This window comes from Oncorhynchus tshawytscha, linkage group LG28, assembly GCF_018296145.1.
Source record: "Oncorhynchus tshawytscha isolate Ot180627B linkage group LG28, Otsh_v2.0, whole genome shotgun sequence".
Lineage (NCBI taxonomy): Eukaryota > Metazoa > Chordata > Actinopteri > Salmoniformes > Salmonidae > Oncorhynchus > Oncorhynchus tshawytscha.
Genome location: NC_056456.1, coordinates 20,854,977 through 20,867,383, shown reverse-complemented (window position 1 = coordinate 20,867,383; position 12,407 = coordinate 20,854,977). Strand labels below are relative to the sequence as shown.

Genomic DNA, 12,407 nt, shown 5'->3' with positions numbered 1-12,407 from the left:
TTTCATTGGTAAGGAGATGTGCCTGGCATTTTGTGTAGTAGACATGAAAGACAGATTCAGTGAATAAGAGATAGAAATACGTAAATAAAATGCTGGATTACTTTGTCATTCTTTGCTCGGCTTGATTTTGATTCCAGACAAGGAATTCAGGGTCGTACCTATCAGGAGACAGGCAGAAAGAAAAAAAAAGGTAGGTGGGTGTCTCGCACAAAGGAGCTTGACAAGAATAAAATAATACTCATTTGACTGTCTCTCTTTCTCAACACTTTTCATATTACACACTTGCACTGGATTCAGAACATGCACTAAGATGATTTGATTGTGGTCGATGGGAGTCCATTAAGGAGGGGGTCTTACAAAAATCAAGAAATGTGAGGATCAATAGCAGAGGTGCATAAAGATGGCAGCCCCATGCACTTACCACACATTCCTTGTATTGCTAAATTCGCCGTATTGTACATTTCCCTCTGTTACTCTTTTTTTGTGTATAGTCATTAGCACAGCATACATGATCCCAATGTTAGCTTTAAGCTGCCGGCAATTTGAAAAAACTAAAAAGTAGATTGTGCTGATTTATTGGCACATTGAATGATGTCACACGCTGTAGTTTAAAAACTAGGAGGATGATGCTAAAATAATGATGTCATTTCTTAATTTTGACATCTTCCTGCACATTCACCATTGTCTATCAGCTAGACCAATTAAGGGTTGTTCAGTCATCAGAACCATTATCACGGTTTGTGGAGAGACCCGTTCTAGCAATCGTATTATTGTCTTACTTACATCTGGATAGATTTTTGATTATACCCTGCAAACAACCATTGACCATTCGGAAAGTTGTAGCCCTTTCCTGCAGTCAAATGACCAAATCACCCTCTCGTGGACTCATGGGTGGAATGTTACTCATATTTTTCATAATTTCCTAATTAATAAACTATCATTTTTGTATCATCATTTTTCATCCGGTGTTTCTATGTAAAACGGTTTTGTTATATTTCAGTCTTTTGTGATGTATATAAAGTGTAATATTGGGATGCAAACTAAAAATTGAATACATTTCAACACTACACTGAGTATACAAAACATTAAGGATACCTGCTCTTTCCATGACGTAGACTGACCAGGTGAATCCAGGTGAAAGCCATGATCCCTTATTGATGTCACTTGTTAAATCCACTTCAATCAGTGTAAGGATTTTTAAGCGATGAGACAATTGAGACATGGATTGTGTATGCGTGTCATTCAGAGGGTGAATGGGCAAGACAAAAGATCGAAGTGCCTTTGAACGAGGTAAAGGTGCACCGGTTTGCCAGGCACACCGGTTTGTGTCAAGAACTGCAATGCTGCTGGGTGTTTCATGCTCAACAGTTTCCAGTGTGTATCAAGAATGGTCCACCACCCAAAGGACATCCAGCCAACTTGACACAACTGTGGGAAGCATTGGAGTCAACATGGGCCAGCATCCCTGTTGAATGCTTTCGACACCTTGTATAGTCCCTGCCCCCAATATCAAGGAAGGTGTTCCTAATGTTTGGTATAGTCAGTGTATTTCTGACATGGTACAGGCGTCTTATTTTTTTAAGCCCATAACCATGTGTGTGAGGTGCATACTATTGTTTCCAAGTATATTTGTTTAAGACTACTCTGTCACTCTGTGACCCTGATTTAGCCCACTGCAGTAAAATGTTTTAACTTGCAGATACATGCAACTGCCAAAATAAAGGAGTAAATGAGGGATACAATGTACTGTATATTGAAAACAGGTACTTCCACACAAGTGTGGTTCCTGAGTTAATTAAGCAATTAACATCCCATCATGCTTAGGGTCTTGTATAAAAATGCCCAGTTGCCCATTATTTTGGCTACCATGAAAGAGGGTTTGTGGTGGCCCAACGCCCTATTAAGACCCCATATAGGTGTTTCCTTTATTTTGGCAGTTACCTGTACATATTCAACCAAATATAACATCCTTAATTGTGGTTAAGTATTTGTTGAGTAAAACGTTGTTTCGCTTGCCGATTTTGAACATTATTCATTAAAACACTTAATCAATTTCTGTAATTTCATTGCTTCGCAATGCACAATACTGGCCTAGTTTTTCCACAATGAACTGAAATGAGGAAAGATTGGAGAACTGTTTTGGTGAGACCCACCCTTTAACAATAATGAATATGAAGTAACCAAATAAAAGAGAAGACCTTCTCATTTGGAGATTACTGTAATGGACTGTGCATGTTGTGAAGTTGGTTGCAGCCAGTCAATGCAATGCATCATCACAAGTAAATCCACTGAAAGAGTGTGCAAACGCCAATGTAATGCCAGAGCTACGGCAGAAAGGTGCAATGTGAAAAAGGAAAGAAACTAAAATAAACAAACAGTACAGGGATGGTGAATGAAGAAAACGGAACAGGATAAATCAGTAATGAAATTGTAGAGAATGCAAACACAGATTCTTGTATTCCTGTTTTCTAGGATGACTCTTTAATTGGTGTGTATTCCTAGTGATTAAACATGTTGTCGTTGTTACTGGCATTGACAGTACGGTTTTTGTGTTTGCTCTAAAGGAATAAACTCCTTGATCAGACCCAAACAAAAGCAACTCTGATAGTACAGCAATACAGCTTATGAATCAAGGCTCTCCCAGTGAAACACTTTATGACACACACACGCACTCACTCACACACACACACACACACATAAACGTTTCAAAAACACAATGTGAAGGGTGAAGGTAAGGTTTAACACAAGCTTCATGTGCCCTCCAAATAACAGTGGTGGTGTCATTCAAGGCATAGTGGTACCGACAGGACTTCAAATCAAACTGAGGAGATATTGGGAGGCAGTGATGTGTTGTGGACGTGTGCTCCATACTCAGTGGCCTGACTGAAAGAGAAGTGTGTTTTAAACGGCAGTGCTATAGCGGCACTTACCTGGGATCCTTCTGGATACTGTCGACAGAAGGTGAGCGGGCCAGTGCGGCCTCCGGGGGAAGGGCGGGGCCAGACTTGCTGTAGGGAGACTCGGTAGATGGGCAGAACTGGAGGGTGCGGTACGGGTTGGAGTAGTCCGCAGCAGAGGCAGTGGCAAAGCTGCTTCTCTGGTATGGCAAAGTGCCTGAGGCGTTCTGGCTGCCTGTACGCTGCAAGGGGGTGGAGTCAACACCAGGGGAAGACGGGGCTATGGCAGGAGGGAAGTAGGGACAGAGCAGAAAGTTCAGGACCTGTTCACAAAACTGGTTTACTGGGTCTAGGCAGAGGAATGAGTAAGAACACACAGTGAGAAGAGAAACAGAACAGCCAACCACCAGAGAAAGAAGAGGGGAACAAGAAGGCAAAAGCAAAGTCAAAAGAAAGCCAAAAAGGATACTTTAATTAAATTAATTTCAATACTTCCCAGCAGCCTCTACTAAGAAACTACAGTATATACAGAAAACCAGAAAAATAAAAAAGTGTTTGAAAAAAACGCAAATGTATGTGTCTGGAAAAAATGCTAACTTTCAGGACAGTTATCTTATATGAATTATGACGAAGGAATGCACCAAATGTGCATTTTGTCAAATTAAAGTTAGTGCTTTGTCAAATTAACCCATAATTGACAAAATGGCCATGACAAGAAGTGGGCATTCTGTAGATAGATGACTATTCACTCTAACACAACCCAACTGATTGATCTCTCTCAGAATATTGAAAGGGCTTTGGTCAGCAGTTCATTGTGAAAAGTTATATTTTGTGTGTGTGTTTTCATAATCTACCTGAGTGCCATGACCTTGAACACAGAACACTTTAATTTCCAGACAGTATTATGTTGTTAAAAATCAATGTCAGAAGGATTCATTGGGGGGGGACAGTGATGAATAGCTAACAATTTCATATCAAAGTCCAAGGATGGCCTCTGACAACTATGTTTTCTGTCTGTGAAGACTTTGCTTTTTAAGAAAATCAATGACAGGTACTAGCTGAAAATAATCTATAAGGGCCTACATAAGACACTCCTCTTACATAAATGTAATTCAATGCTATTTTGAACATGTAAATATTCGGGAAAAATAGCTTGAGCAAAGCCTTGAAACACTATTCTCTCACGTATTGCCATGCACCTTGATGTATCTCTAAAGCACTTGAACTGTGAGTCCAGTCTGAAATTGGCAGAGATGCTTCTACTGATAATCCTGACCATGTAGGTAGAAGGCCTCTATCTATCTCTGAGGAGCACTGCCTGCCTGCCTGCCTGCCTGCCTGCCTGCCTGCCTGCCTGCAGACAGTGTGAGAGGTGAATAGAGTTACAGTGTAGCAGCTTGTACATGACTCCCTCCTCCCTAAGAGCCATGACATCGGCTCCACACATTGAAACTTTCCACATGAGCAACTCGTAGTTGTACTATAGTCGGACAAATGGAATATCAGACCAATTCACATTGGATGAATGTTGTATGAGGGTTGGAAATGTATATAATCACAGAAACAAATGGTGTCTCATCTCAATTTGTTATGTGATATTTTATGTTAGTTATGTATTTGATGTTTTTTGGACAACCCAAAAAAAAAAAAACATTAAACCACTAGATGCAACATTTTGCCCAGACGGTTGCCTGAAGGGGGTGAAAGATGGGGCGACAGGTAGCCTAGAGGTTAGAGCGTTGGGCCAGTCGTTCTGCCCCTGAACAAAGCAGTTAACCCACTGTTCCCCGGTAGGCTGTCATTGTAAAATAAGAATTTGTTCTTAACTGACTTGCCTAGTTAAATAAAGATAACAAATAAAATAAAAGATTAGGTTGAGCATGAGCAGAGGATGGATACAGTACAGTACAGAAGGCTGTGAGGATATGAGCCAACAGCCTTCATGCACAATCTGTACCATCTCAACCCATGCCCAATGAAACACCAGTAAGAATCACAGTATTCCCTCAGGTCTTTCATAATTTAGTAGCCTACAGTCTTTAGAAACAGGAAGCAAGATTGTAACTCCTATTCCCTAGCTGTTAGGAAACTACAAAGCTTTTCAGATCGTATAGTAGGATTTCATCATATGCAGTGACGTGAGGCGGAATTTCTGTGGAGGGGATACACATGCTCATTAAAGAAAGCATTAGGCTAAATACTGTGGAATGCATTTGACCATGGTGGGTGCCTCCAACTCAGTTTTCAATGCTTGAGTTTAAATTCTGCGGGAATAATTTAGATTTATTTCTGTCTAATATCTAATTATCTAATGTTATGTGATTGTGATTGCTATCAAGATACTAATCGGATTTGCATAACTGAACTGAAAAATTGAGATAAACGATCTGATGGAGTGATAAAAACGCTAATGTTGTTTTTGATCATTAGCGTTATTTGCAGGAAAACCACAGTTTAAAGGCCCACCTAAGTTCCACCTGAATAATCATCTAAATGTGGGGCATTGACTGTTGAAATACTTGCTTCCTTACGTTTTGGGCTTGCTGTGTTCGCTTAATTCCCATCTAATTCTGACATTATACAATGTATCGTTGCTTTAAGTAAATTCTCCCTATCAAGGACTAATCAAGTGCTGACACAGAACTTCAAAGAACCAATAAAATATAAGTATCTACTGAGAATGCATTTGACTCTTGAACCTCTCATTGAATGATAACCCTCTTGAAACCAACAGTGGAATATTAACATTTAGTTGGTCAAAAGAAGTAGGTGAGCCTGACAAAAGCCTAGTCAAATATAAGGGGATGCCCAGCGCAGTAGGGCAGGGGTTCTGGACCATCTGACTCACCCTGGTTCTGATTGAGACTCCTGATAGAAGGCTTCTGGTAGACCCTGTCCTCATAGATGGGGTCAATGTGGTGCTCAGGAGACTGGAGAGGTCGCAGCTCGGAGCCCAGGTGACTGTGCTGGCTGCTATAAGAGCCCCTGGATCCTGAACACCACAACAAAAACATAGGAAACATCATTACGTGGTTCCAAACCACAGGAGGCTAGTGGCACCTTAATTGGTGAAGACGGGCTCATAGTAATGGCTGGAACAGAATAAATTGAATGGTATTGAACACATGGTTTCCATAAAACCAGCATCCTCCTGTGTTCCAAACATGGTTAATAATATCTAGTATTATCAAGTCCATTAACTACAGCTTTTAGAGTAATTTGAGAAAACATATATACATAAAAGACTGCTGAGCCCATAGAAAAAACACATTTTTAGACATGATATATACACTGAGTGTACAAAACACTATGAACACCTGCTCTTTCCATGACATAGATTGGTCACGTTAATCCAGGTGAAAGCTATGATCCCTTATTGATGTCACTTGTTAAATCCACTTCAATCAGTGTAGGTGAAGGGGAGGAGACGGGTTAAAGAAGGATTCTTAAGCCTTGAGACAATTGAAACATGGATCGCGTATGTGTTCCACTCAAGAGGGTGAATGGGCAAGACAAAATATTTAAGTGAATTTGAAAGGGGTATGGTAGCAGGTGCCAGGCGCACCAGTTTGTATCAAGAACTGCAACACTGCTGGGTTTTTTACGCTCAACAGTTTCCCGTGTTTATCAAGAATGGTCCACCAGCCAAGGGACATCCAGCCAACTTGACACAACTGTGGGAAGCATTGGAGTCAACATGGGCCTGCATCCCTGTGGAATGCTTTCAACGCCTTGTAGAGTCCATGCCTCACGAATGTAGTCATTTCTGAGGGCAAGGGGGGGTGGGGGTGCAACTCAGTATTAGGAAAGTGTTTTTAATGTTTTCTATATAAAGACAGTTTCTCTCTGTCTGAGCCTGTGCACCCACCTGCCAGGCTGCCAGGCCTCCCGAGGGTGGCGTTTGCATACAGCTCGTGGGAGATCTTGTACTGGTCCGAGGAGTGCTGCATGCGCTTGGTGGGGGACAGGGTAGCGTAGTTACCCACGGTAGAGCTGAATTGATGGAGTGGGGATGAGCCCGAGGCGTTGCCTGAAGAAGCCATGTGCAGCGGGGAAGTGGAGGACAGCCCAGCAGACCCAACTACCATGTTTATGGGGGAGCTGGTGCTGTAGGACTTGGCCAGCCGGCTGGGGGACTGCTTGGGCGAGGAGACCCGCTGCAGGGTGGCATAGCTGGGCATGTCAGAGGCAGAGCCCAGGCGCTGAAGCTTGGTGGGAGAGCCCACGGCCTGCATGGAGTGGGGGGAGCTCACACGTTGGGCAGGCAGGGTGGAGCAAGAGTAGTACATGGAAGGAGTTGGCGGGGCGTCAGGCATGTGGAAGGCGCTGCCATGGCCCTGGGCAAACGACTCTCTGGACTGGGAGGAGTCTACACTGGCAGCTAGCTGGGCCGCACGGCTAGACGTCACCTGGAGAACCACAGAAAGAACCTTAGATCTTACACCTACATCACATGCCATATTGAAATCCAGACTATACACCAAAGAGGCTATTATCATTGACAGACGCAATATAGGAGCCCGTTACAAATGGCACTCTATTCCTTAGTCCACTACTTTTGACCAGGGCTCTAAGTCTCACCCACCTGGTTGTAACTGTGGACTGCCCCTCCCACCTGGCCACTGCGGGGCAGGGCCTCTAGTGCCTGGTTGCTGAGGTAACCGGCTGGGTAAGAGAGTGAACCATCCGGATTGTTGAGCTGTAGTGCACTCTGGGATAGCAGGCCTTGTCCTGTTTAGGGCAGAGAGAATAGTGGAGCTGAAATATTGCGACAACCTCTTACCCTCTGTCTCTATATCTCCCACACTCTCTTTTACCAGTCTCTCTCCCAGTCTCTCATATGACGTCTGAGGGTTGAATGTTGATGTACTGTAGGGTCTTTAAAATTCAAATACTTTCTCTCTGCTTCTCTCTACACCTACCTTTCTACCGAAATACCTCTCTCTCTCTCTCTCTCTCAGACCCAGAAATGGAGAGAGTAAGGGCATGCATAATGGATCAGGAGGAACTGGGAGTTACTGAGCACAAGTGGTGCAGAATGAGGCCAAAAATAAAGGTTAGCCTTCAATTCAAATAGTAACACTAACGTCAGCATTTTATTTTCAGACCTATATTTTTATTACATCAGCAATAGGATTCAGTATATTATATTTTGTATAAAAGACACAGTTCTAAATCGAAATAGAATTACTGCACACACAAAAACAAATCAAATGTACAGTATAGTAGTATACTATTTTCCGCGATTTAGCTGTGAGTCACTAAGTAAAATGCTGTGAACCTGTTTCAGTGTGATCTGTTTCAGCGCTCTACACTGCTCACAGGTCTGTAAGACTTCCTCCCTTGATTGCCTTCACACCTTCCTCTGCTTTTACTCTCACATCCATGTTGTTCTGGCAACACCGACCTCATTTTCACATTAGCGTGGAGTCACTGGCAACTTGTGCCCAATAACTGCCTCTGGCTGGCACACTCACACACACACACACACACACACACACACACACACACACACACACACACACACACACACACACACACACACACACACACACACACACACACACACACACACACACACACAGTATGTATGAAAATGACCACGGAAATGTTTCTGCGACCACTTCGGGCTGTTAAGTTATTGGGTATTTCCTAAATACATAATCATGTCAATGGTAGTGAATCTTTGGGAGAGGATTTCAGGAAGGAAAGTGAATATTGCAGGAGCTTTCATAGAAGAGTTCATTTGTGGTGTGTGTGGTAGAGTCAAGTAGTCTAGCAGACCAGAGGAATATCCCTGGGGTGGTGATCGCTCTGGGTGCCTGAAATATACAGGGAGGGGATCCTTTATTCATCTAGTCTACGACCTGCATTCTGTATCAAAACATTTCAATATTTCATCAAGATGCTATTTTTAGCCTCACTACTCGAGAGGGGAGTAAGATGGGTGTGCTGTGCACATACTGTATGTGTGCAAACACAGTCTATGAGACGTACACATGCACGTACGTAGACACATAAACTAGTATTATCTGAAAATGTTCTCCCTTCCTAGCCCCAAAACTCCCTGCACTTTTCAACAGATTGAATACGAACACACTTTATTTTGCGGTGGCTGATTTGAAAGCGTGTTCCTCGTACACATGTGTTCTCTGTTATGCCCGGAGGAAGCCGCTGACACCTCGGCGAGACATCATTTCCATATCAAACCCTTGACATATACTGAATCTATCCTGACAGATAATACTCTCTCAGTGGCTCTTAGTGGAAAGATGAAGATCATTGCTTGGATCAAATGAAGTGAGGGCATTTGGGTTCAAAAGAGAAAGGAAAACAACTGTTTCGAATGCAGAAGGCAGGGGTGATAAGAGACAAACACCTGCGGTATATAGTTCCTGATTGAAACAGTCATTGATATCACTCTGGGCTCTACAAAAGAGAGACCTATCACCTAGCATGTCTGTATCTAGGCGATTCCGTACAGATAATTCTTGACATTTTTCTTGACATTTATTTTGAATATTGATAAGCATAATCAGTTCTAAACATGTCTAAGTTTTTTTTTAAAGTGTTGCAGTCAACTTAGCTTTCATTTGGCACATGTCAAGCTATTTGTCTATTTCTAGTGAATTTGAAAATATCTTAACTATAGTAAGGATACGATGTAATTCAACAATTAAATCAAATCACTTTATTCACAATGTTTCTGCTGCTTTAAAAGGTACTAAACAATATACCTAAAAGTAAGTAAAAAAAAAAAATAATCTGCACTGCATAAGGTCCTTACTGTCGCCTGCGGAGAATTCCTGGGAGTCAAGTATCCCAGATTCCTGGAGTGACCTAATGCAGGAGTCCACCAGCTCCAAGCCGGTCGTCAGTTCTTCCTCAATGTCCTTCTGTCCGTCTGTGGAGACACAGAAATGAATAGAGAAGCAGGATTAGTGTTCAGTTACCTTAAAAAGAGGCAAGAGTTTACTACAGACACACTCTGACGGCCAGGTGGTAGTGACCATGCTGGATAAGCAAAAAGCTCTTGACTAAACACTGAAATGTGTCTCTGCCGTTCCGTACCTTCTCCTTGACTATCTGTTTGTCCTTACCTACAGTAACTGACATACTTGTCCTCTGTCTAGTGCCATCAGTACGGCAAACAGTGCCAAGGGGTTAAAGCCTTACACAAGAGGTTTAAGATCAGGATTAATCTCTCATCTAAGGCTGAGGCTACTGGCAGCAGACACTTAGTCCTCTACCCTATTAGAGTCATGATGATGATTACTGGTGTTTTAACTCAGGGATAATTCTGTTTGTGCAACATTTTTATAATCTCATCCAAAACATCAGTGGAACTTCCCCAGAGTCGGTGACTAAGGAGAAGCAGGAGCAGCAGAATTCTGAACATGACTTGCAGTCAGTCATAAATCTTTGACCACCGCCGCTTCAATGATCAAATCCTAGACTACCTGTGTTTGATACTTTAGAAGACAAAGGTGTGTTCTGTCGTTCATACTTTGCTCTAAACCCATCAATATAGTCTCAACTAGATGTGCACATTTTTACACTGGACTGACAAGACAGAACAGCAACAAAGCTGTGTCTATCTGACAAATGATGACAGCTGTCCACACCTAGGAGCTAGGCATGGTCCACTCCACTCTACTCACAAGATACACCTATCATTTCAAAGTATGCAACTCAACTGAGGTTGTCGTGTGCTCTGTGACATAACACAGAACTACATGCATGGGATGTAAAATGTACCTACCTTGGTTATTCCAGCGAAACTTCTCATCCGCTGAACTGAAAGAAAGAAGGAAACAGAGCATGGTCAGAATAGAAAAACAGCAAACCATCTTCCTCTGCCGTAGCATCTTAATGGCCCAGCCTTGAGCATTACCTGGTGACTGGGACATTTTCATAAAAAATAAAAAAATCTCCATGAATTCAGTACACGTCCACATGAACTCACAGTAACCGTAATATATGTGTACATCGCAATGAGAATTCCCTGTTAGAGACAGAGAGGGAGGATAAGGTTTGGGTGAGATGCCGCTACAGTAACACTTGGCTCTGTCCCCAATCTGTATGTCTGTGTGGCATCACTAGGTTACAGTGCCGTAGAGCAGAGAATACTGGGAGTGGGGCTGACTGTAGGGATCCCTTCCTCCTTTAGAATGGTCAACATGGTGTATTCTGTCAGAGTAGCCCAGCCAGCCAGTGCAGCACTAAGTGTGAACGGGGTCTCCCTCCAGGGGGGAGGGGAGTGGGGTACACAACACGTGGTCTTGGGAGGAGAAGCTTTCAAAGCCGCCACTGCCCCCTCTCTCCTCTCCCCCATTGCCGACCACCCCTTCCTATTCCTCTTTTCCCCACAGAGGCGCCACCCACCCCTCCCCCGACACACCATAGAAAAAAATCACCCCGGCACTTCATCACAAGGTACTGTGTGCCTCTACTGCCCCTCTTCCCATGGGCCATGGGAAGGGTGACACATATTAACAATGTAGCCATGAAAACACCACCTACAGGGGCAAGGCAAGGTCACGCAAGACAAAATTAACACATAACAATGAAATGCAACTCACTGCTGTTTATGGAGACCTTCAGTATTGTCTGTAATGATTCTGCCAGCATGTTGAGGTTACAGACAGGGGTGTTTCATTTTATGTAGGCTACATTTCTAATTCTACATGAGTGGATGCCTTATCTGATTTGTAAAATGGCTCCACACTGAGAAATCAACTTGCTTCCCTCTTATCAGAGCAGAGATGTAGCACTCACTTCTGTCATCATGAAGTGCTTTGAGAGGCTAGTTAAGGATGATATCACCTCCACCTTACCCGACACCCTAGACCCACTTCAATTTACTTACCGCCCCAACAGAGCCACAGATGATGGAATCGCCATCGCACTGCACACTGCCCTATCCCATCTGGACAAGAGGAATACCTACAGTGGGGAGAACAAGTATTTGATACACTGCTGATTTTGCAGGTTTTCCTACTTACAAAGCATGTAGAGGTCTGTCATTTTTATCATAGGTACACTTCAACTGTGAGAGACGGAATCTAAAACAAAAATCCCGAAAATCACATTGTATGATTTTTAAGTAATTAATTTGCATTTTATTGCATGACATAAGTATTTGATACATCAGAAAAGCAGAACTTAATATTTGGTACAGAAACCTTTGTTTGCAATTACAGAGATCATACGTTTCCTGTAGTTCCTGACCAGGTTTGCACACACTGCAGCAGGGATTTTGGTTCACTCCTCCATACAGACCTTCTCCAGATCCTTCAGGTTTCGGGGCTGTCACTGGGCAATATGGACTTTCAGCTCCCTCCAAAGAGTTTCTATTGGGTTTAGGTCTGGAGACTGGCGAGGCCACTCCAGGACCTTGAGATGCTTCTTACGGAGCCACTTCTCAGTTGCCCTGGCTGTGTGTTGTTTCGGGTCGTTGTCATGCTGGAAGACCCAGCCACGACCCATCTTCAATGCTCTTACTGAGGG

General features: G+C 43.0%; 1 protein-coding gene across 2 annotated transcripts in view; it reads right to left on the bottom strand.

Moving 5' to 3' along the window:
* LOC112226895 (catenin delta-2) overlaps positions 1 to 12,407 on the bottom strand; it is a 103,392-nt gene that overhangs the window by 45,732 nt on the left and 45,253 nt on the right. For both annotated transcript variants that reach the window (XM_024391549.1, XM_024391550.2), the window contains 7 exons: positions 10,660 to 10,694; positions 9,685 to 9,801; positions 7,483 to 7,628; positions 6,766 to 7,306; positions 5,746 to 5,889; positions 2,931 to 3,177; positions 102 to 158 (listed from right to left, as the gene is read on the bottom strand). In XM_024391549.1, coding sequence (XP_024247317.1) covers positions 102 to 158; positions 2,931 to 3,177; positions 5,746 to 5,889; positions 6,766 to 7,306; positions 7,483 to 7,628; positions 9,685 to 9,801; positions 10,660 to 10,694 — 1,287 coding nt within the window. The remainder of the gene's footprint in view (positions 1 to 101; positions 159 to 2,930; positions 3,178 to 5,745; positions 5,890 to 6,765; positions 7,307 to 7,482; positions 7,629 to 9,684; positions 9,802 to 10,659; positions 10,695 to 12,407) is intronic.